At 28.6% G+C, this 27,240-nt stretch overlaps 2 protein-coding genes across 4 annotated transcripts in view; both read right to left on the bottom strand.

Moving 5' to 3' along the window:
• Window positions 1-12,165, bottom strand: part of Tmem131 (Transmembrane protein 131) — a 125,486-nt gene extending 113,321 nt beyond the window's left edge. The window contains exons 1-2 of the mRNA XM_075379066.1: window positions 11,990-12,165; window positions 11,724-11,788 (exon numbers count right to left, since the gene is read on the bottom strand). Coding sequence (XP_075235181.1) covers window positions 11,724-11,788; window positions 11,990-12,119 — 195 coding nt within the window. The 5' untranslated portion in view covers window positions 12,120-12,165. The remainder of the gene's footprint in view (window positions 1-11,723; window positions 11,789-11,989) is intronic.
• A 12,634-nt stretch (window positions 12,166-24,799) lies between these two features.
• Window positions 24,800-27,240, bottom strand: part of LOC142332003 (uncharacterized) — a 369,173-nt gene continuing 366,732 nt past the window's right edge. For all 3 annotated transcript variants that reach the window (XM_075378058.1, XM_075378059.1, XM_075378060.1), the window contains one exon: window positions 24,800-27,087. In XM_075378058.1, the coding sequence (XP_075234173.1) occupies window positions 26,930-27,087 (158 nt within the window). In that variant the 3' untranslated portion in view covers window positions 24,800-26,929. The remainder of the gene's footprint in view (window positions 27,088-27,240) is intronic.

The raw sequence follows: 27,240 nt of genomic DNA, 5'->3' as shown, positions 1-27,240 counted from the left end.
TTACTTATTTTTTTTAATTTCAGATGAAAACTGCACAACTCATAAGTTTAACATAACTCAAAAAAGTCTTTTAATAACCTCTGAAAACTGACAGCACAGTGAATAGTGAATTTTTGTTACACAAACCAATGCAGTACGATTAACAAAATTTAATACAAGGTCTCATTAAATTGCTTTACATGGGAAAAGTCTTATGAACAGGCTCAATTTCATAAATGAGTAAGATATATATGTTCAGGGATAGTTTAAAACTCAGTTTTTTCTAAAGATCAACATCAGCAGATTTGTCAGTTTATTTTTTCAGAAAAAATTGACAAAGTAATGCTACACAATCGCAAATTTTGTGCTGGAAAGGCGATGAATGGATGACAAATTGTTACAGGTGATGGACGATACTTAGGTGTTTATATAATGTAGAGACAAAGATAAATTAATGGATTTGAGAACGTAAAAGAATTGCCAGCAAAATGGTTTTTCTACTGGGAAAATCATGGCACATGTCTTTTGGGGTAGAAATTTTGCTAGTTGATTTTATGAAACACGGTAACAATCATTTTGGAAGTGTATTTAAGACATTAAAAAGTTAAGGATATTAAAAACTATTATTATGGGATGATAAATTATGTTATCTTACTGAATGACAATTACTGTCCCCATACTAAAATTTCTACATACTGGAAATTGTTTGAAACCTCCTTGTTTGAATTGAAAAAAAAAAATATTTAGTAGTGGAGATTTGCAGTTTGCACCAATTAAAATTATGTTTTACGCAACATACAAATTCAGACTACACCCAATTAAGTCGACCAATTTAGGTCACCTAACAAGCGGAACACAACCTCATTCCGGTCCACGCAGAAGCCGAGGTCAAACCTCGCACTCCCACCCGGTCCCATCATGGTGTCTCATGTGGCATTACCAAGTCACACATTAACATACCCCGGCGGCGTGGCCACCCCCACCAGCAGAAGTCCCAAGGCAATACAAACAATTAAATTAAACTCATTCTGCAGACCTCATTAGCCAAGATATCTATTGGTTTGACTCTGGCTATAACACCGACTGCCTACAGCGAGACTGTTCTATAACAGCCGCAAGAGGAGTTGCTGGGCCCACAGCAAAATGTCCGCGCAATATACCTAAAAGCTACGCAGTGAGCCCAGACAGGCACAGCACACAGCAGAATAGCTTCGCTGACACCTTTGCAAAAGATACGCATGGTACGGTAATTTAACTACCAATTAGGATGAATGACTACGGATTCCATAAAAAGCATCAGCGGCCTTTTTTGCTCCATACTGCAGATGTTCCTTGAACCGAAAATTCTCATCAAGGATAACAACCAGGTATCAATTTTTGAGTCGTAATGTACCGATTGGGGAGATCAGCCATCCGGACCCGGGTTCGTCAGGTAGCAGTCAACCGGCCCTTAAGCAACATCATAGTGGTCTTCTCTGGGCTAAAAGTCATCTTATGTTGGAAACTCCACAGTCGGAGTGTCTCACAAGCAAGATCAGCTTGGAACTATACCTCGTTACGCGAATCCCCTTCAATCTGTATTATCCCCTAACATTACTATCAACATGTCACTTAGTGAACAGGAGAGGGATCACACTTTTAATGATGAGGGGCGTTAGTGATAGAGTTAAATCATATAATGAAGTTTGTGAATTTAACATTTAATAATTGTAACCCTATGAGCATTAATAATAAGGGAAAACCAGGGAGGCCTAAATCTGAAACGATGTGCAAGTATTTATTGAGAATCCTCATTTTTCAACTCGAACAACAGCACAAGAGCATAACATTAGCCAAAGTTCAGTGATTTCATTTTTATGTTCAGTGATTCGAACATAAAAAAGTGATAAATTTCAAACGCTTTAAAATTCGTTCACTGGAAGAACTCAATGAAGATGACTGATGAAAGACTTGAGTTTGCGAAATTATGGTGAACAATATTTGTGCAGATCCAAATTTACTAAACAAAAGAATTTTTAGTGGAGGCCACATTTTTTTAAATAGCAATGTAAATCGCCATAATTATTGATACTGAACTGATAATAATCCACATATCGTGAGGCACATAATCAGTATCCAGTCAAAGTCAATGTATGGACAGGAATTGTTGGTGAACAAGTGATAGAGCCTATATTCACTGATGGAAATTTAAACACAGTGAAATATGAGGTTTTGCTTCTTGACCACATCTTTCCAAAATATTTGGTTTCAACAAGATGTTGCCCCGCCGCCTTATTTCGGTCTTTAGGTACGTGAAATTTTAAAAGCATTTTTTTCCTGAAGTTTGACTGGCTGAAGGGGGTCAAATAGAATGGCCAGCAAGATCACCTCACTTCTTATCATCAATTACTTTCTATGGGGTCTTTTAAAAAGTATTGTTTATCATAATAAGCCCCAAGATATAGATTATTTACTATATAGAATTTGAGAATCGGCACATAATATCACTAAGGAATCAGTGAAAGATACAGTATCATCCTTTTACAACTGATTGGCATCCTGTCAAACAACAAGAGGACATGTCAAACATTTATTAAAATGAAATGTAAATAAATAAGTGAACGTTATGCTTTTTTTTAATAAATTTATTTGATAGTATCCATTTAATCAAATTTTTATAGATTTATTTATTCACAATAACAATTTCTTAAATTATCGGTGTAATTTTTTCAAAAGACAAAATTTATCCTGCATAGACATTGTACCAACTTTTTATTTACTTAAAGAGAACTTTAAAATGATGTATCACACAAAGGTTATTACATTTAAAATATTCACATTACAACCCCTGACCATCCCCCATAAAGGGGTTGAAATTCTATTTCTTATAAAAAGGTAAAGTAGTTGACCAATACCTTATCCTGAAAATTACAGTATTCAATCTGGAACAGTTTTAAAGTTGTTGAGGGGTTTCCATACTTGTGACTCTATACATTTAAAAACTAAAAAAAATGTAAAATGCAATTTTTTTAGCTTTTAAACACACTTATACATACACGAATTCAAATTAATTTTATATAATTGATTATTAAATTGGTCTCTCATGTAATGACGTATAAAATAAAGCAAATAGAATGTTTCATTTTTATCTTTCTGTTTGGGTCATTGTTAATCATGGTAAGAATAATTTATTTAAAACTACTGATATTTTAAATTAACATTAATTGTTATTTTATAATTTTTTAAATTAAAAATTTATGATAATAAGACATATTTATTAATATTATAATATACCTATCAATGAGAAATGCAAAAGGAAAAATTCCACTCTTTATCTCAGCAATAAATAATCAAACAATGCATACATAAGAAATAAATGCATTGAAAAAAATATATAACCTTCATGAAAAATAAATAACACCGTAAAAGCAAATATCATATAGTGGAAAAAAAGCATGAACCAGCAAACTAGTACGGCAAGGTTTTTTTCCCTAGATGCAGAACAAAATGTTATCAGCGTCCAGACACAATATTACTGTCATAAGCAAGAATGGCAGCAAATCAGATAAATCTACATTGGGCAGGTTGAAACGATTAATTGGAATAAAAGTCTAACAAAATATGATAGAACTGCTCATTCACATGTGTACAATACAATGAAAATTATTACAATGAGAAAAACAAATTCCTACAGGTCTCTCTTTTACCAAGCCTAACACCATTGAATGTAATAAGAAAACAATGATAAAACAAGTTTAATAATTTCACTAAAAATCAAAAAAATAATAATAATAACGTTTACACAAATAAAGAGCAGTGTAGAACTCTGTTTAAGAATTGGGTATTTAATTGTACATTTATATGAGGGAATTCTGCTACATTAAATTGTGAGTACATCTTAAAGTGGCAGCAGCTGAATAAACAATGACTGCATTCAATCAGGTATCAAATGAAATTTCTAAAATATTAAATCTATAAAAGTCAAGATAATTTTTGTTTCACAAAACACATATGCAAACAATTTTAATTCAATTAAAAACACTTTTACCAGAAATAACCAGATTGGTAATGGAATATAAATAAAATTTTTTGGTCGTAACATAGTTACAAGTGTACTCTTGGTTCTATAAAATAATGGCAGAGTTTCGAACAGTCAGTTATGAAAAAAAAATATGTCACAGACACAAAGTATGTATAAAAATGAAGAGAAACTATCCAAGAATCTTATCTTCCAATAAACTGTCCTTTACTTAACTTTCAGACATCAAAACGGTAATCAATCTCTTGCCATAAGTGACAGAGAACATCTGAAATTATAAAACAAACAGCTTAAATATGGTGTTCTTTTAAATAGCCCAAACGTCTTATTTAAACAGAAAACACCTGCATGTTTATATAATTAACAAATAAAAATTTACAAGGGGAGGATTTTGAGACCGCAGAGGCCAGGATGTCTATCCTTCTCATCCGCCCATCACTCACGAAATATTTTTTCCTTAAGGTAATTCCATACGAATGTGTAGCTCTGTCTAAGTGAAGAATGGAATTCTTCGATGTTAAGATCACTTCATATCCTTCTAATACATCCAGGAAGTTATTTCTCAATATAGATGTTTCAGCAAAAAATGGGACTCAGTCTGGTTCCATTCCAAATAACTCATACAATTTTTTGATCATCAAGTTGATGTTTCATAGTGATATGTGAAGGTTCAATGCCCTGTATTTGAACATTTGTTAATATGCTCATCCCGAATCATGAAAACAGCTTCATCAATGAAAATAAACTTGTTTAAAAATTCTTCACCATGATCTATTCAAAATATTTGTACCGAGTAATTGTTTGATTTTGTTGCATAAGTTTTATATAATACCTTAATTTTTTACAAACCAGTAAATCATAATTAAAATTTTGTGAACAGTTGTTTTTGGAGCAGTTAACTCTACAGAGCTCTTTCATGCAGATTTTCTACAGGGCTACAAAATTTAACTTATTTGCACAGCTTCAACAGTATTGTCAAACACTGATGGTCATCCTGAATATGACTGCTTCAGTAGGCTGCTGTGATAAATGTTATTTTCATACGGTGGTTCTTAATTGAACACATATTCTCTCTCTCTTACCTAACAAACATAAGCAACTCAACTTTGCAAGCCACAAAATACATTGAACCTTCCTCTATCATAAACATGGTGACTAATAAGCATTATGTTTATGAATCGATAATTTGTATACTCATTGTACATTCTGATGTATACTTCATGACTGTCATGCTTTATTTCAAAACTATGATTACCTGAAATTCCACCTTTTTTTCTGGACACACTGTATATATATAATTAACCACGAATAAAAATGAAAAAGATATTACAAGTTGCTGAACCTAAATAAAAAACAAAAGCTCTCAAGCAGTTCTGTGCAAGACAGACTTTCGTAACTTTATTTGGTTTTAATATTTTAACATATATTTATTTTTAATTTGGTTCAATATCGTTACCAACAAATACCATAGATAAAGAAACATCAATGTTCTAACTTACAGCATCATAAAGAACTACAATTTTAACTTGTTTCACACTGAAATTTTTTCGACCTAAATCGATTTTAAGTAGTTATTTTTATCTTAATTTCACTATGCCGAGTTTGAAAATGTAGATTAGAAATGACTGATTAGAAATAATCATTATTATGTAGGAACAAAGTAATATTAAAAAGGAAAAATATTTAAATAACTGTAATATCAATTACGGCAGAAAATATTAAAATAACATCAAAATAATTACAACATATACGAAAGAAGTATGTTTGTTTTAAATATACAACCTGGAATACGGTTTCGTACATATTTTAACAAGTAAGATGAGATAATGAATGAAACAATGTATAAAGACATTCCAGATCCTTGCTGGAAATCAAACCAAATATCACTTAATACAGAATCAAACATGCTAAACCACTACATCATGTAGGCAGCCTTATTTTTTTATATTATAAATGAAAGCAGTTGAAATGAAATAGTTTTTGTTATTTTTTTTTGCAGGCATTGATGAATTATTTAAAAATTAATTCTGTGCAAGTTAACTTTCAGCTGAATAAAATGCATGTTTTTGTAATTTATATATTGAAAACAATAACATAATGTAGACACATTGTTTACTGTTTTAATAATTATTAGCAAGTGTATTACAGTAAATTTATTGTTATGCATTCTCATGAACTGAAGAAAACTTTTTAAAAAAACCCGACAATTAATATTTAAACTTATCATTTTTACTTCATTTTATTACTTTCAAAAAAAAATTTTCCAATGTTTATCAGAATCAGATGTAAATAGTAACAGCTGCAATTAAATTTACAAAAAAATAATTGTATATATCAATTAAATCATAACAAATATAACAGTAAACGTGAAATTGCAGAGAGGGTTTATTATTATTTATCATAATCATCCTCTATAGTCCTTTCTGTAATATTAAGTTCTATAAAAGCCACTCTCGAGGTCTTGGATTTGAAAAACCTGGTCAGGCATGGCATTTTCACACGTTACAAAACTGCCATTTTATTTAATCCTCTAAAGCAATGCCTAGCAATGGAAGTGCCAAAGACTAAAAAAAAATCTATAAAAGGCTGGCAATAATTCATTCTGACGTAATGGTATAACCTTTAGTTTTAGTCACATTTTGAATTTCAATTATATTATTAAAAGAAGATCATCCCAGTTTTACTTTTATTATGGAATAAGATAGTAAGCTCATGAGAAGTACAGTTATATAACACTTAAGTTGCAAAAAAGATTTGTTAAAAACTGCATATTTAAAAGAATAAGTAACCAAGAGGAAAGTCTATTACACAACATGTTGCCTGCTATGCATCTTTTAGAATGAAATTCCCCAGTACTGAAAATTTTGCATTTCTAGTTCAAGCAGTGTAATAAATATACAGTTTTAAAAAAAAAGATAGACAGAAAAAATATATAAGTACACTTGGTATGCTTTACACACATTGCATAAAATTACACATTTAAGTTAATTCTGCACTCACATTCTTGCCACATTTGTCTCCTCCTATCCTACAAGTTCCTGTATTTTTAAATAAACAGTAAAATATTGTTTATGTGATGTATTCCTAAAACTAAGTAAATTAACAATTAATATAATCTACTTATAGATTCAAGAATGTCTTTCATCACATTGTAAGAATCATTCAAATTAATACCATAAGCAATTGGTATTGAAGGATATTTGTTACTGTTTTGTAGCAGAACCACTTATAAACTATACCTGGATGAATCCATGAAAAGGCGCCAGTCCTCAGGTTTATGAACTTGTCCTAAGTGCAACATAAGCTCATCAATATTTGTGCAATAAACCAAATTATTTTCATCAATAAAGTACTGAGAAAGTTCTTTTTGTCTGATTCGAAAGCCTGAAATTTTTGTATTTTTTTTTTTTTTGTAAACTCCAACCTTGTAGTTTTGATCCTAACGGTTCAGATTGATTTTTTGGTAAATTTATATCCCTAATAAAGTCATTTAATTCTCCTTCTGATATAAGATGTGGCTTATTGGAAGATAATTCAAAATCAAAGTTGTCTTCTTCAGTACTGCCTGATTCTTCATCGCTGCTCTCAAAACACATTCACAGGTGGCTCAGGAACTGGAATAATTTCACTGTGAGGTACAGGTCTGATTGCAATGAAGGATATTTTATAGTGTTTAGATTTTTTGAAATTCCAGACACACTTGTTAAACAAAAGTAACAATGGGTTACATGATTCTTTAGTTCACGCCAAACCATAGGTACACCAAAGGGCAAAGCCTTCAGTGTACCTGTCAGCCACCCTCTACGTAAATAGAACAATTAGTGCAAACTATATGAGAAGTCCACATCTTATCCTGATCATCAATTTTACACTGATATGATATGCTTTTTTAATTAAAGGTGTAATGTTTTTTCTATTTGATTTTACAGGAAACTCACCACATACATAACAAAAGTATTGTTTATTTACAGCTTACGAATTATATTAACAAAGTTAATACAAAATGAGCTAACAAAATACAATAGAGGAGCTTAAAATGCTAACTATACATTGAAAAATGAAAAAATCCTTTAATTAGTATTTAAAAATTTTTCCAAAATGGTGGGTGATAGAAAGATTCTGAGTTCATATTCTTTTCAGCATAAAAAAACAGATTAAAATTACATATCGCATGTTAGGAAACAAAAAAAATGTTTATCAGTGTAATTAACCATTTGAGATAGTTTGTATTTCTTAAAATAATAATAATACAATTGAGCCAAAAAGGGCATCAAACTAAAGAAATGCAAAACTTTCAAATGACCAGCATATTCAATAAAAAGGAGGTTCTCTTAATATTTTCTGATTACACAGACCAAGAATTGTAACTGCTTCGTAATAGTTAAACCAATTGTTTTTATTTTTTATTATTTCTTTTAAATACCTCTTTTATTTCATTGGCATAAAATCATAAAAAAATTATTGAAATACTCAATAACCCTAATAAAATAACCAATACAATAAGGAGTTGTCATAGAAAAGGTCTGTGCTTTCCAAATATATCCAGCTATTAACTAAATATAGTGTAATAAATACAAATTATTCAGTGTATTTATTTTCTTTCACTCATCCAATGTAAAGTTATAATATACATTATGTTATATTTTGTACAATGCATATACGAAATCCAAATTGTAGCAATATTTTTGTTGTTGCAGTTGTTTTCATTTTTACAAGAAAAAATACATTCTCTAATAATAAATAAATTTAAAATTAATGTAAACAAAATATTAAATTTAACTGATTAAAAAAAAACCTTTTAAAATTTTAAAAAATTTTAGAAAAAACTGTACATAAAACAAATAGTACAATAATAAAAATTAGATTTTTCCAAATGTTATACTATAACAAATGAATAAATAACTCGCCCTAAAGAAGGATTGATGTCACAAACAGAATTGTAGAAATAGCAGTGAACATGTTAAAAGTATAAACCAATGCACACAGAACAGCTCAACTTAACTCTTTGAGGTGCAAAAGTCATATCATGTATCCATCTTAATTTGTTTCTCAAAAGGGTAGTGCTTACATAAGGTATATAGTATTGGGTACTATACATAGGGTAGTGGTATAAGATATCATATTCTTACTGTTTTTCTATTATTGGGGCAACAGCTACAATACATAACCTGACTTAATAGTGATTAAGAAACAGTCACTTTATGCATTTAATCAATATCATGTGTTAACCTCAATTTGTTTATTATTATTTATGTCTGCTTACGTGTTCACAGTCTTTAGTTTGTGCAAACAATGTTTTTAAATTTTATAATTTAAAATATTTTCCTCTGGAATATTTAATTAATTTCTACAAAATGACAACTAGGTACATATGTGAACAATAAATACTAGAGGACCTTACTGAATGATGAAATTTCATTAAAGTATTAGTAGTCGGCTTTTATCATGTATAAAAAACTTAACATGAAATAGCACACAAACAAGGACTTAGGTGTCAAATTAATAGAAACATCCTTATAAAAAACATGGTGCAAGCAGAACAGTAATTATGTAACAATAACAATAAACCTAACTCCTCACCAGGTTAGACAAATACAACTTGTTGACATAAATTTGTAGTTAGAATCCAGAAGCCACCAGGCAAACCATCTGGATCTGACATGATCTTTGCAGCAAAAAATTTATAAAAACAGTTCACTCACAATGTTTGTGCAATATGAATTGTGCATTACAGTGGGAAAAACCTTTCTTAAGATTTTCATACTAAATATTTGTAGTAATTTCTATATGCTAAAGAAATTCATTATTATTATGTTTTTCAATATTTTTTGTTCATTTTTCAAGTTTATGTTATTTTAAAAATGTTTAACATTACATTTTTATATCAATATTATTGTATTATTTTTATTACAGTTAACATGGTACAATAGATTCATCTAAAAATATTATATTTGCAAGTAGTACAATCTGTCCTACATACTGGTTCTACCAAGTACCCATTAGTATGTGGCGGTCTTATAATCATAAATTAGAAAATGCAGAAAAGTGCAAAAAATTTACAAGATTCTGCACTGTCCCTCTAGGTGTTCCCAATCACTTAATTTATTTGCCCTCCTGAATTAATTAAAAAAAAAAAAATTACTAATTAATCAACAAATAAAGGCTAACAGTAGCTCAATTAATAAAAGAAAAATGTTTAATTTTAATTTTTTTCTTTTAATTTAGTATCACATGATGTTATTATTACTTACAACAATACTAGTAATCAAAGAAAGAAGATAAAAACAAACTAGAAAAAATTGGAACTTGATACAATACTAACTTGACTTTATTATAAAAAAAGAATATTCATTTGTGACAAAAACACAAGTATTTACAAAATACAGGGTTGTCAGAAAGAAATAAACTATGTCAACAAAAATGTGAGTTACAAGAAAACTACATAACCTACATAAAAGCATCTACTTCATTAAACGGTTGACACCAAATTATGAAATAATTTAAAAGAAAACAGAGGTGGTAAAAATTATTACATGTAGCTACAATAATGAAACATGAAAAAACTAATATTGCTGAGTAAATTGTCTTATCACAGAGATACATGTAATAATAAGAATCAGGATGTAACAAGTTTTTATCATTACTAATGATGATACCATATCACTAGAATAATCATTTATAACCTGCATTAATAACCAAACTATCATTATTTATTTGTTTCAGTTAATATTTGACTAAAATATTTAACAAAAAACAGTTACTGGTCTAAGAAATTGCACAATTTCTAAATATGGCCAACTTGTTAATGTATCAATGATTTCATGGCAATAGAATTTATCAACAAATTAACAACATTCCAAAGCACAGCAACAGAAATCTAAAATGAATTAACACACCAACCGCCAAGAAGGATCTCTGAATTGCATAAGCTGGATTATACAAGAAGACATATAGGGTATAGATAAATTAAATGAATAGCCAGCCATAAATCAAAATAGTTCTTTTAACTACACCAAATGTGGAAGTTAAGCTGCAAGGCTTTCACTTAATAAAACAGACTGTAACAGTGAAAACATTTAATTAACTAGTAAATGTAACTGACAGTACTTTGATACGCATATGCATGAATCTCTTTCCTAGCAAAACTTGAATAAAAGTTACATAATAAAATTATACTAATTGACAGTAACATTAAATGTTTAATTTTAATTCTATTAAGGCACTGACTTCACAAATTATGCTACAATGCAGAACATCAACCAATAACTTTTTAAGAGTAAATAATAATAATTTAAGTATTTTTCATTAATAAATTATGTGCGAAAAATTATTAAAAAAGTACCATATAAAATAGTTTCTTATAGCAATTAAAATGTGCTAGTAAAAATTAAAACGCAAGCCAAATATCACTCATGAGAGTTCATTACAATAAACTTACAAGTTAATACGTAAATACCTAGCTTCAAATTGTTCACATAAAAAGGCATTACCACCCGAACAAAAAACTTTAACTGGGGACAATTTCAAATGCAATCTGACAGTACAAATAAATTGCAAAAGGCAACTTTAAGAAAACTTGCCTTGATATAGGCTTCCTAAGATATCTTCCAAAAGAAAGTCATTTAGTTGCTTATTGTTTAAAAAATTACATTAACGATATATAAACAGAGATGAAAAATAATAATAAAATTAAGTATTTTCACTATTCTACACCAGATTTACTCACCTTGTGTACAGAAACTGGAATGTTATCCACAAAATATCTCACATCACCGTTTTCTTGCATAAATGCTGCAATGAAAAAAAATTGAAAAATATTAAATTCATAATCACCAGTAACTGTCCTTTTAAAACCCTACCAAATAAATTAATTTTTTTAACACACGATCCCGCCATAACTTAGCTAGTCAGCATGGAAGGACGAGTCGTCCTTCATTAAGATCAAAATAAACCAACTTGTGAACTATTCCTAAATAAAATATACACACTTACAATGACTGTTAGAATTCGATGACATCTGTGACTTAACGGCAACATCTAATAATGTAAAAACAAACAAATAAAATGATACAGAACTAAGAGGCATTTTCACTTTCATAATATTAACTCGTCTTTCGGCCATCTGTACTCGCTCCCTTGCTTTGCTCTTCTGCTCTGCAGCAGGTCATGATATCGATTTTTACAGCTTCGATACGTCGAAATAATTTCAAAACTTGAGTTCATTTTTTTACTTGAGGTGTAGTCTATTACGGTATTTGGAGTAAAATGATATTGTTTTTCTAAAGTTAATAATACCTAATTTCTAGATTTCATAAAATACTTCTACACTATTTATTTTATTTCGATATACAAACAAATTGATTAGATTTAGAGAAAATCGAAAAACTGATTTAGATTTTTTTGTATGATTCTATTTTACTAATGCCCATTCATTACCAAATTATAAAATAAAGATTTTGGTAATTAAATTTACTAATCAAGTTTTAATAATCTTTTCCAAATCACAAAACTGAATGACATATTTAAAAATTTATTCATTTAGATTGTTTTGCTGTCACATTAAATTTGTAAATTCAGTTGCCTCAAGAAAAACAAACATAATCTTTTTTATCTTTGAGATGCGCATGAGTTATCAAAAAATCAATAGTTTAGGTCGGCGTCCACAGATCAGTGAAAAGTTTTATCATACAATTTTATGTTATGTTATGTTGGTATTCAATTATTTTGAATATGCTATGACTTGATTATGCAGTTTTTGCTGTCAAGAAATCACGTGTAACGTTCTAGTATACGCAATAATTTTGGTTTCTTCTTTAATATTTGAAATGTTGCATAATATGCAGTTCCCCATATATTTTTATAATGAACACCATTTTATATTAAAACAAATGAACAAACATTACAATGAATTAAGATAATATTTTTAATTTTGGAGGAATGTGTTTAACCCAGGATCACTCGCATGTCTGAAAATCACGTGGTTATTCACGCGTTAGATTTTATATAAACTTTGTGTATACCTGAATAAAAGTAGACTTTTTTCTCAAAACAATTTATTAGGCAACAAATTTTTATTGTTTTAAAAAATGATAAATTGGTTATATCTTACAGTACTTATTTATAAATATAAATGGAATAGTTTATTTTTAGTAAATTATTCCATTTATATTTATTAAATTTCAACCTTCTTGACAAGGCTTGTATGTTTGATCTAAACACTATCTGAGAGTTTATAGTACCAGTGTTCAGTAGGGAGAAGAACAAAGTTAGAGGCTATTGGTTACTGTTTCTAGAAACATCATACTCAATTTTCAAGTGATCCACAACATCCACCCCCCCCCCCCCCTTGTGGAGTTATAAAATATTATAACTTGTGGTTTCAAGTCTCCTGAAGTTACATCAATGGCATCATCGTTACCCATCGTTGAAAGTAGAACATTTTTGCCTTTCTTGGGGATGTATGAAGTCAGTTGGCATTTGTTGGGGCATTTTCCAAATGCAAATATAGAGGATTTCTGAGTATGAACCCTAATAACAGTGAGTTCAATCGGGATTTGAGGTTTGTTCTTGTGAATCGTACCTACAATAGTCTGTCTATGATTTAGAAATAAATTGTTTGCGAGAGGGACATTAATAATGTAGTTGTCCATAGTTACATTATGCCCTTATTGTCTATGAGTTCAATAAAACATTTCACTACACTGCTGGGATTATTTTGAATAAAAAGTGGTCCTTGAGGCTGTTGTCCAGCATATTCTTCCAGTTTACTTGTGTAAAAAGTACAGGCATCTACAAATCCGCACACTTATCCTGTACTTTGCTAGTTTATTTGGGATATAAACCCAAAATTTACAGCGACTGTGAAATCCATCCAGCATTTCGTCAATAGTGGCATATTCACTTAATGAATAACCTTCCTCACATTTTTGAACAAACTGTTCAAAAAGCTGCCTAATTGGAGCTAAGTTATAAATAAGCTTTCTAGCAGTTCTGGTATTATTTTCATCAAACTGTATAGCTTGAACCAATGTTTGAAATCATCTGTTTGACAGTACAGCCGAAAAATTTCTGGACATGTTCCATCGTTGCTCCATAACTTGTCAATATTATTTCACCATTCATACATTGTCAATATTAGCTTCTGGAACCACAGAGGATTAATAAGGATGATATATATGAATGTAAATGGAGTGTAGTTTTGTACAATTTTGTAGTTTTGTACAATCTCAGGTCAACTATTCCTGAGATGTGTGGTTTATACCCAACCACCAAAGAATACTGGTATCCACAGTATAGTATTCATATCCACATAAAAAAAAACAGTCTTTACCAGAATTTGAACCTTAGAACTCTCAACTTCAGAATCAGCTGATTTGCAATGATGAATTAACCACTACACCAGTCCAGTGGGCTTCTTACCTGCATCTAGTCAACAATGATAGCAGTAATAGTTAAAAACGTGACCACAGGAGTTCAGGCTTAAATTTTTAATTCTCGTTTATAATCATTTCTGTTGGTCATTCTAGGTTATGTCAGTAATGCTGAAGTTGAATTTTCCACACCAAATTATACTGAACAAGCATATTCAAATGGTGAGTAAAATTTATTTTTTGTTAATTTAGATTATTTACTATTTATTTATGCATTTAAATTTATTATGTACTGCTTGTTAGGTATTGTTTACATACTAAATTCAACTGGCATCAATTGATGCTACCATGTATTATTGGTACCAGTCAAAATTTTGTGGTTATATTTATTTATTTTTTTTATATTTTCAGGAAAAAAGTCAAAATTTAATGAATCATTTATATCATGTTTCTGCATTAAAAATAAAGTCCTGAATGGAAAGTTTCAGTTTCTGAGATGAAAGTTTTTAGGATGACCTATGCAAGATATTCCTCTTGTAGGATTAAGGCTGGGCTTAGTAGCTGATAGTGTTTTAACTGTGATTAGATTTGAAGAAATCAAACGATTCCTTCATTTTATAAATAATTCTGATGAGGAGTTAAAATAAATGATAATTTTGGAAAATTAGGCCCATAGGAACCACACTACATGATTCATTTCATAAGGCAGCATTATCAGAGGAACATCAGTCAGTTGATGGTGCCATTCAAGGAGAACAGCCATCTGAAATAATACCTAAAAAATAAGCCCAAAAAATGGGAGTTCAAGATCTGGCTGAAAGCTAGTTCAAGTGGCTGTTAATTTTTTTTAACTATACCAGGGTGCAAAAAAAAGAAAATATCCGAAGTCCTTTAGGCCCTATTGGTGACACTGTATATTGATTGACTTTGTCATGACATATGTGACATCAGGTGTAAATTATTTATGAACAACCTATTTACAACATTATCACTGCTTTGACAATTGCAAGAGTATAAAATCGATGTTGGTAGTGTTTGAACTACCAGAATCACAAAAGCAATTGTAGAAAAACTTGTTCAAAACTGTTGTCTAGGCAAATACTAAATTATAACTAGACTAGACAACATGTCAATTGTCAGGTGGATTGATAATAATACGGTACATACAATTTCAACTTACACAGATGCAGCCCCAGAAGATCAGGTTGAAAGATATGACCATTTCCAGAAAAAACACATAAAAATCAACTGGCCATATAGCATTCAACAGTACAATTTGTTCATGGCTGGGGTGGACCTGATGAACAGGATATACACGCACACTATCCTCATGAAGTATAAAGTAAAAGATGATACCTACATATTTTTCTTCACTTGCAGAACATGAGCTTGGTAAATGGGTGGCTACTCTACAGGAAAAAAAGAACAAGAATTGTCTATTTCTGAAATTCAAAGCATCTGTTGCTTCATCACTTATAGAAGTTTGGGACTAGTTTTAGTAATAAAATAAAGGTAGGGAGACCATCAGTTGATGGTGAAGAACCTGGTGTAAAAAATAAAAGAATTACTCTAACAAAACTACCGCTTGAAATCAGATTTGATGGTGTTGCTCACTGGCCTCTGAAGGTGCAAACAGCGCAGGTACCTAGATGTCATAGCAATAATTACAGAAGTCACATGTGTAAATAGTGTCATGAGCCTGTATGCCCGAACTATATGGAACATTGTCATACTAAATAATACATTCATGTGGTTTCAAAAAACCCACATAACAATTAAAAATTATGAAAATGTTTTTTAATTTAAAGTAACTTGTGTAATGTAACTAGATTTATAAATGTATAACAAAATTTGTAATTTACAGAAAATAAATAATACTTTCAAAACAGATTATTTTTATTTGAGTGGTTACTGTAGATGAATGGTGGCATCAGTTAATGCCACTTCTTATTTAAGCCCCAAAAACTAAATTGATTGAAGTTAGATTTTTTAAATATTTTTCTTAGCTATCTTGGTTTATTTTAAAGCCCTGAGAATTTTTTTGAAAGAACTAAAAAATTCATGCATGAAGAGGTTAAAGTGCACTCTATTTAATTTTTATAAATTTAAATTTATTTAATTATTTAATTTAAATAAATTAAATTCAATTAAATATTTAAATAAATCTAATTTTACAAATAATTATTAAGACCTGCTTTTTTAACTGAAGAGAAATTGAATTAAAAAAATATCAGATTAATAGAATAATTCTTTACCTTGAGCACTAACACTTTGTTCTTGATAATATGTTTATCAATTACTTGTATTATTAGAATAAAATATAATACTTTTGAAATCAATCACCACTTAGAGATCATCTCCCTCTCACTTCTCCGATTCTACCATTTCTAGATATTCCACTTCAGAGCTAATTACTGTTAATTTTAAACAGCTCTGTATTATGATTAGTTATTTCTATATTGTTCTTGCTTCAAAAGTTGTCGGCTCCATACAAGACAAAATTTACCATTAATATATGAAAAAATTGGTTCAAATCCCTTTCTTCATGTATTCCAAGAGATATGAGTATTTGTTTATAAGAGATGTATTTTTAACATAATGTACAACTTCAGTTAAAGTGAATGCTTTGTTACTGTCATTAATATAAAAATAAAAAATAAAATATGAGTGAGTATTTTGTAGTTTTATCCTGGGCTGTTCCATTTGTTCAGCAAAAGACTGATTAAAGTAAGTAACTTCATTTAAGTAATGACTAGATATTAGAGTACTTCATCCAAGCCTGTTGAATAAAAACATCTTACTTGCATGAAGTACTACTACTGGATATCAAGTACATCTCACATCCAGTATCCTGGAATAGTGAAATACAGTTACTAATAATAATAATAGTTGTTAAGATTAAGTAGTAACTCGTTTTGGCAGGTAATCTGATCTTACCAGATCTGTTCTGATTGTGATTCACATCACATCAGTTGAATTCTCTGTTGAAATTCCCTCTTGAACAGTTGATAAGATTGAAGAGATCAAAATGGAAAGAAAATTTCACAGTGATTTTTGTTAGTAAAGATTATTTTTGAACATTCAGATATTTTATAGAAATCTAAAATGTATGGTATTTTAAATGTCAAAAAGCAAGCTTGGGAAAAGATTACCAAGCAGTAATGACATATTTTCAGGTAGGTACTGCACACTGTTCTATTAATGAAAATGCTGAACAACAGAAAAACCTCTTAGGAAGAAAGTGATTGTAATGTAATTGTAAGTAAACTATTAAGTTGAGAGAGCAGGAAAAAGGTTTTTAAGAGACATTAAAACAAGAAGAAAATTTTGTTCTTGCAATGTCTTTGTTATGCAGCTGTTGGTACTAAAGGTGAGGAGAGATAATAATATTCTGACAAAGAAGACTGATGTAGTTGTAAATGAAATTACTACCAAGAAGGCAAGAAAAAGTTTAAAAAAAGTTGTACATTTTTAAAGTGATGATATGAAAGATCTAATGATTGTTCAGCTTCAAAAAATAAGAAAAAGTTAAAAAAAAGATGTACATTTTTAAAGTGATGATATGAAAGATCTAATGATTGTTCAGCTTCAAAAAATAATATTGTAACAGCAGATGGAGTTGAACAAATTCTTTAAAAACAAAACTCTAAAAATAAAAGATGCTGTTGATTTTTTAAATGGGTTGATTAACCAAGGTGAATTTCTGTAGCTCTAATCTCCCATTAAACAGCCGCTCTGTTATACAGCGAAATTATATCTCTTAATTGTTTTTCTAAATCTTGGCATAGTGAATTCTTTTTTAGCCAATCAGCACTGAAATTAGTAAATTTCTCATTATTATCGTATGTGTGTAGCTCACACATTTATAATAGCAAATCCCTTTCTCTTTCTGATTATATACTCATCTAAAAACAGATTCTTTACCACCATATGAGTACAGTCGACATCTGAAAATGAGCTTGTCAAAAAAGCTTAGCCTCATTTATTTTCCTTACTGTGTTAGCTAGCTGGACTCATCTTGATTTTTTATACTGCATTCGATGAGCCTAGACAGACACGTGTACAATATTATGGCCTCACACACGTCTTTACAAAGAACACATTCGACAATCCAGAGAAGGGGACCTAACACACTGCCCTGTGGACAAACTTTAAACAAGGTCTTTCTTATTTCAATGTTGCTGTCACGAAGATCAACCCTGTTGCTTAAAAAAACTTGAGAATATTATAATTTCATTTTGTGTACAATCACATCTCTGTAACTTAAACAAGGCAGAGGACTACCATAAGTTATTGAAAACCCCTGATGTATCCAAGAAGATAATATCAAGACACACTTGAAGAGGCAATATTTATAATTGTATAAATTAAAGTTCCATTTATCAAAAACTTAAAAATATATTTCCAAGTACTTTTGGAGTTGGTATTCCATCATCAGGGATTTCTTACAAGATTTTGATTCAAAATTCATATGTCATATGTATAATTATATTTAAGTTAAAATTGTTACATTCATAATAGTCAATCGTCAAGAAATTTAAAAAACTTTATACGTCGTAAGACTGTAACGTCATGTCTTTCTTGATAACCAGCTATTATGAATGTAACAATTTTAATTTAAATATATATATATATATATATATGACAAATGAATTTTGAATTTACATTTTATAAGAAATCCCTGATGATGGAGTAGCAACTCCAAAAGTACTTGGAAATATATTTTAAAATTGTTGATAAGTGGAACTTTAATTTATACAATTGTGCTAATACCAAGGGTGCCAAATGTTTAAAAATTGAATCTATTAATATTTATAACTTTGAGAATAGCATCCTCTGTGCCCTACCTGGGCAAAAACCATACATCAGTAACTTCCTAGAAGTCAACATATTGTTGATGTGGAGGAAAAGAACTTTTTTAAAAATTTAGTGTTTTAATAAGACACTTAAATGCATAGTTTGATTTTGTTGCGAATAAAATCAGTTTGATTATCCCAAAAGAGTTTGTTATCTAATAAAACAATAAATTCTTTGCAGAATTATGGAAGAACGCGCCAGAAAAAATACACAGAAATCTCCACAAAGAAATGGTAAAAATATGGCACAAAGAGGAATTTCCGGAAAATGGAAAACCGCAATAATCCACCCTTTACATAAAAAAGGTGATAAAACCAACCCTGACAACTATAGGGGAATTTCCTTACTAGATTGCACTTACAAAATTCTATCAAGAATAATTTACAACACAACAGAATCAAATACCAACTGGAACAAGAACTAAGGGAATACCAAGGGGGATTTAGACCATGGCGAGGCTGCCCAGAACAAATTCTAAATTAAAAATTAAATATAAGGTATCATAAACTAAGGAATAAACAACTGGTAGTGACTTTTATTGATTTCAAGAAAGCATATGATTGTGTACATCAAGAATCCCTGCTAAAAATCCTGAGAAATTTAGGACTTCACCCAAAACTAGTCAAAATCATCGGACTAACACTAACGGATACCAAATCCAAGGTTAAATTCAGGGGAGAAATATCTGATCCATTCGACATCAAAACAGGACTGAGACAAGGAGATGGACTGTCACCGCTTTTATTCTACTGTGCCCTTGAATTTATAATACGGGATTGGAAAAAATTAAATAAAGATAACGTTACAATAGTAAAAGATATCTCAGTAAATTGCCTAGGCTTTGTGGACGATTTAGCCCTACTAGCCCAAAATATAGAAGAGGCCAGATACCAACTGTCAACACTGGAAGAGATTGCAAGAAAAATTGGTCTAAAAATTTCATACGAAAAAACCAAAATTATGGTGAGAGACCCACTATGCATAAGCAAGGTAAAAATAAACAATAATGACATAGAACTAGTAGAAAACTTTAAATATTTGGGGGAAGACATCACACACAACCTCCAAGAAAATCCAAAGTGGAATGAAAGAATAAATAAACTCATCAAAGCCACGATAAAAACACAAAACATCTATAACAAAAATGCATTTCCGTAAACACAAAAATAAGACATTATAACTCAGTTATCCAACCACAAATACTTTATGGATGCGAAACCATATTTGGACCGTACCAGACAAGGTTTACCGACAAACTGGAAAAGATTGAAAGACAGATTCTACGACGATGCATCGGGAAAAACATTAAAAAAGATAGGATTTGGAGAATTAGTCCAAAAGAAGAGATTTACAAAATGATCATCCCGATAACTAATAAATTTAGAAAGAAGAGAATTTCCTTTCTAGGACATATTTTCAGAACAGAAGAGACCAGAATTATCTGATGGATAATTGAACTTTTCTGGAACAAGAAAAGCAGACCGAACTGGTTATATGAAGTACAGAAAGATATGGGAATTAGACATAACCCATAAAAACCTAAAAACGGAAACCGGAAACTATGAGAAATTAAAAAATAAAGAAGCAAGATTCCTATCAAAACCCAAGAAAACAATAAGCCGGGTGTACTTTGAACAAGAAAGAGCAAGAAAATCTGAAACCCTTAGAAATTACTGGCAAAAAAGAAAAGCTGAAAAACAACAAATCAGCAAGAAAAGAAAGAACTTGCCAAAAAAATGAACTAAAGTGATCCATTATGGTCTTAAAAGTGAAAAAAAAACCAAAAATTTTGCTTTATGGGCAACAGAAATATATTAGTATAATGTGAATTTTATCTACATGCTTTGCAATGTTACACTATCTGAAAAGCAAGATATAATTGTTTTATCAATACTTAAAGTTAGATGGTTATAATCCATCCAGTGAATAGTTTTTTCTGCTGCTGTCACATATCTTTCATTACCTTTTAAAAACTTTTGTTCAGTTATAAATATGATCTTATCATCTGTGAAAAGAGTAACAATGAATGGTTCAAGATGTTGAGGCAGGTTATTTATAAATAATAAGAAAAGTTAGGGATTGAAGTCACTCCATGTACTATATTTTACATGTGTATTCTTATCAGAAGTAGAATTTCAACTACCTGTTTGAAGTTGGTAAAGTATAATTGACCAGTTATAGCAGCATCTTTGATGCTATAATTACTAAGTTTTTTATCCGTAAAATATTTGAAACTAAATCAAATTGTTTCCTGAGATCGCAAAAGTGAAAACGGAATGCTTTTAATGTTTATGCTATTTAAGATTTTTTTGAAAATCTGGGAATAGTTGTGTCAGTAGACAATTTTTTCCTGAAACCATGGTGAAAGTTTGTTAATATGTAATGATTTTTCAAAAAATGTTAAAAGACTATTTTTTATAATTTTTCATACATTTTAAACAAATAATGAAATTAACCAATAATTTTGTAAACGATACACTAAACCTTTTTTCAAGTGTGGAATATTTTGATGATCTTTTGGAACTGGGTTTTATTTATATGTGATTAAGATCATTCACATTCTATCAAATTATTACAAATATGTAACTTGAAGCAATGAGGAAAATTTTCTATTGAAAAAAAATGGTTTGATGACACTTGATGATTTACATCCAACTGTAATAAAGTGACACACCATTAAACATACCATCTACTCACATTACCTTAATAATGGAAATAATCAGGAAAAACTATTGTAAAAAAACTATAATTATTTTTATAAATGAGATTTTGATCACCTAATAATATCTTAATGTAAATGCAAGTCATTATATGTATGTGAATATGTATGTTTATTCCTCATCTCCTCTTAAACCACAGGACTGATTTGACCCAAATTTGGGACAATAATAAGTAATAATTATTATTATTTGCAATCTGAGCAAAAATACTGTGGCTGTTAGACGCCCATACCACAACCTCTGTGAGGTATGAGAACTTTAAAACAATATAAAAGATTAAAATTCTGAAATGTATGGTAATATTTTTAAACACTACTACATTTTGGAAATTTAGAACTTCCTAAAAGTTTCTAAAGCATTTTGGAGCATTCTAGATCATTATTGTATATTTTTGAATGTTGTTACATTTTGCAACAATAAGGAAAACAAAAAATGTAGTTTACAGGCAAGCATTTGATGAGTCTAAGTCGTTGCCTCCTTGAACTCTGTTGTGTTGTAGTTTGAAAACTGTGTTTATATGAATATATATTGTACCTTTTTACATAATATATCTGTATAGTTGCATTAGTTATTTGTGTATTGCATATTTGTATGTGTGTGTCTTCATACACAACATGTCTGTCTGTAGCCTCTTTCTTGATGCACTCTGCGAGATTAATTAATTAGTTAATTAAATTTTAAAAATTAAATTAAATTGAACATAATAATAATAGATTTGTTCATATTTGTATAGTTTATTAGTTACTGTACTGTTAAAAAAGTTAAAAGAAAATTAAATAAACATTCTTTCTTCAAATTACTCACATAGGGGTAATAAACAAGCTAGATTTGAAAGGTTAAATTCAACAGGAAGAAATGTAAAGGATATACCTTGAGCAATGTTGGGTGTATAAGCTAGTAACTTTATAAAATTTAAACAAATGGAATAGATAAATTACAAATGGTAAATAAATGAATAGTACATAACATATATTTCTTAAGATTATTTAATTGCAAAAATTTTTTTTCACTAATATTCTTTTCTTTTTTTTAAAGAAAAAAGTAAAGATGATCCTTAAGACTATAGTAGATAAAATTTTTTTTTTATAATAAAAAAATTAAACTAATAAATTACAGAAAAAATTATATTAAAAAATATTATCTGCAAATATAAAATTGGTTGTATTTGAAAAAACAATGTTCCTTTTTCCATAAAAAGGGCATTAGAATGATTTAATTTAAGTAAGTGATTGAAATAAAAGAAGAGCTCAATTTAAAAATCAGGGTTACAATTTTAGTGTTTAATATCACCATAAGAACATCAAGTAATTACTTTGTCCATTCTATTTCCTATGTCTATACTAAACTGAATTCTTTTACAAATCTCCAAAAAATGAAACTTGACTTACCCAAAGAGTTATAAGAAAACAGTTAAATTTTTCTATTAAGATATAAAAAAATTCAAATTTATATAATGAAATCAACAATGATTGATAACACCCTTTTTACTAAATATTAACATAATTATTTAAACACATACAATAACATAAAAAAAAATAATTTCATTGCTCAGGAGATGGTTTGGGAAAGGAATTTTATTGTATTGGTGACAGTTTTAATTCCATTTCCTTAACTAAACATAACAAACCATCAATTGAGCAATATGCATTATTGTTTTTAAGTATAAAAATTATTTTTGTTTACTATGTGTTCATTATTTTTTTATGGCACTTAATTAAAAAACAAAGAAAATGAATATAAAAGATATTCATATTAATAAAATAATAATATATAATCTTCCTCCTGATAAATTGAATTAATTGTAAGTAGAATTAGGTTTATTAATTTTGTTTCAATAACAAAAAAATCATGATTTTAGGGAATTCTATTAAATAAGGCACTGATAATAATATGAGCTTTTGAGTTTAGTCAAAGGTAATTGTATGTTTAGTAGATTTCAAAACTATTAAACATATAATTCTTTTGGAAACAATATTTTATAGTTTCACAGAAATTCTGTCATAAAAAATTTTTATGATACTGTAAACTGTTCTGTAAAATGGATGGTTAGGTTACGTCATAATCATTATTCTTATTTAAGATACATACTAATTTTTAGAAATACACAGATAAACAATTTAATCAAAACATTGTTCAGTTATTTATTTTTTATTCTATTCACTGTTTCAAAAAATAAGGATGAATGTCATTCTCCTGATGAACACTGATTATATAAAACACAATATATTTTGGAATAAGTTACAAATCAGTCCCTTTGATGTATTATTTTTTATGCCATCATATAGAAATGCTTATGATTTGCACTTTTTTTATTTTAATCTTTGACCCTCATTACTTTACTCTAAAATGTAGAATTTAAAAAAAAATCTTTGATCTGATTAACAAGATCTTTAGTGTAAATAATTTTACAATCTTTTTAAAGTTTAGTGTATTAATAATTTATCAAACCATAAAAAAATTTTTTACATCTTAAAAATTATATTTATTTAAAATAAGTCATGTTAAACAATTCTTGAATTTCCAAGAAATATTTTAATTATCTTTGATGAACAAAAAATTTATAAATTCAAGTCCTTTTTCACCCAGATATATATATATATATATATATAATAATCATATATATCTCAGTAAGATGTTAACAGAAATTAATTTTTATAATTTTATTTATTAGACAATGTAAAAAAAAGAAATACCAGTATTGTATTTATAAATAAAACATTCAAACATATTTTTGCTATTCTGAGAAAATTCTTATGATTATGTTATCTAACAAAACACGTTTCCTTATTTCAAAAGCAATAACGTTGATAAAGTTTTAACAAAATAAAAATATTTTTAGAAAACCAGTTGTCAGACTTTTTACATAAATTATAAAAAAAGGATTTTTTATTTTCAACATTATAGTGCGTAAAAATATATTTTACTGAAAGAAAAGTAAAGAAAAGAAAATTATATTATAAAAGTTTTTAAATATTAAAATTTGAAAGTTTTTTGATAGTTTTTTTCTAATTTTTACACTTGACAAAAAATAACAAGCACATAATTTTCCGTCTTATATACTCGTATATAAAGCTACATCCCAATGACTAAAATAAAGTGAAAAGTTTATTATTAAGAGTTCTATTGTTTTATTTTGTAAAAGGACATGTACTTTAAAACATATCAGTTTTCACAGTAACATGTAACATTAAGCATTAAATCTAAATACCACTTAGAGCATGTTATAAAATTTACTGAATAACACAGTTTTAAGTCAAAGTGATATGCAAAATAAATAAGAACTTAAACTTCATAAAAAATACAGTCTAAGTTTGGTAAGTGTAGCGAGTTTATGAATAGTAGGTTATTTTGTTTGCATCTGGGTGCATGTTGGTATAGTATAGTTGGCATGAGTATAGTTGGAGTATGTAGAACAGGGAGAGGACTGAACTGATTTCTGCTGTTTACAAAAAGACACTTAGGAGGGTGCATTTGTGTGTTTTGCCTCAATTTAGCACTGAGTATAATTCCCTCATTCATATCTAAAATACCCACTCCAACTTAAGTGAAAACTGCATTAGAAAACTTAGACTTACTGTACCTATTTCTTTTGTCACTCTCCTCCTGAATTCACTGTGAACACATAACAATTTTTTGATTCTAATATTATCCCCACCACTATGCTATTCACTTACTTATAACATGCAATAAATACATGTTTACGGTAACAATAATTTTCATGGTAACAGATGGTAACTTAATTTATTATTTTTTATTGCTCTGGCTTAATTACAGTCACAAAAAAAAGAAAATTTTAATTACTACTAATTAATCTGACTTACCTATTTAATCCGTGATTCAATTTTTCTAGTCTAGTTTATATTTATAACTAATGATTTCAGTTTTGCATATTCACAATTACCTAATTAAAATTTGCAAATAATAAATATATCAATATAAAATGGAGGAAGAATAATTTAATATATATGTTTTTAAAACATGATTCTAAAGACAATTTTCCAAAAAATGGACAAAATTATAAGTTCTGTTTTCAAAATGAAAAGAGAAACTTTGTTTTATAATTATTTTTAAATATTAAAGAAGCAATTACAAATAAACTTTTACAGATTAATTAATCCACTGTATTTACATATTAAAAATAATTTTATAAAGAGGGTGGATTAAAAAGACTACAAAACCAGTTTCTCTTTTATAAAGATTAAATTCTGTAATAAGTTGGAAATTTTGATTTTGCTGTTGGTAGTAATCAACTGATAAAATTACTATTCAATTGTTTATGCCATTTTTGTATCCATACTGAAAATAAAAGTATTTTTGTATACAAAACAAGAACAAGTAAGTTTCTTGATGCTTCTACTTAGTAATTGGGAAAATTTACTTTTAGCACGCTCAGTGTATTTCTTTTCAGATCCCCAAAATGTAGTCAGGGTATTGTATAAAAATACTTCATAGTAGCATTTCTGTAGTCATTTATATTATCATTAATCATCAATATAGTTTTTAAAATTGCTAACCTAATTTTAACTTTATTTCAATCAATAATTTATTTGTTGATAGGCTGAGAATACAACTGAAGATAGGAAACATTTGCTATTATGTATTTTAAGGGTTTTATACAATATCCTAATTGCATTTTGGTGATTGCAAAAGAGTACTAAAATTTATATTTACACTAACTTATCGGCCAAGCATTAATAATTTGTCATTGGAAATTGATATTTCTGGCATTTAAAAATTCACTAAAATATTGTTTACAATAAACAATATCTTTGTCCATGTGCTATTTTATTTTGTCCATTCGGTGGAAAAATGCCTTATAAAAAAACCTTTAACTAAAAATATAAAATATATTATTCTTAAAAACAAAATCTCATTTCTGAAATTAAAGACTTTTTTAATTTAAAAAAAAACTTTTTTAAAAATTAAGAAAATATAAAAATTATTTATACACTAAGTAACCCATAGGAAAGTTTACATTTTTTCTTTTATGAATTTTTTAAATGATTTTTTGTAGTGGTTACTTCTTCAGTAGTAACATCTGCAGATAGTTTTTCAGAACCTTCTCTTTTTTGTATTTGTTTATCTAGTGTATTTCTTCTTACTGTATTTAAATTTCTTGATCTTGGAGCTCTTTCATACTGCCCTAAAAAAATTATAAAAAAAAATTATTGTTGTTAAGCAGGATTATATTACATTAATGTTAATATAATTTAAAAAAATATATAATTATAACATTAAAAAGGTGTATTATATTTTCATTTTTTTTTCATGAGTTATGTAAGTCATTTTTTTTATA

Source organism: Lycorma delicatula, chromosome 11 (assembly GCF_047948215.1).
Source record: "Lycorma delicatula isolate Av1 chromosome 11, ASM4794821v1, whole genome shotgun sequence".
Lineage (NCBI taxonomy): Eukaryota > Metazoa > Arthropoda > Insecta > Hemiptera > Fulgoridae > Lycorma > Lycorma delicatula.
This window is presented reverse-complemented; position numbering and strand designations above follow the sequence as displayed.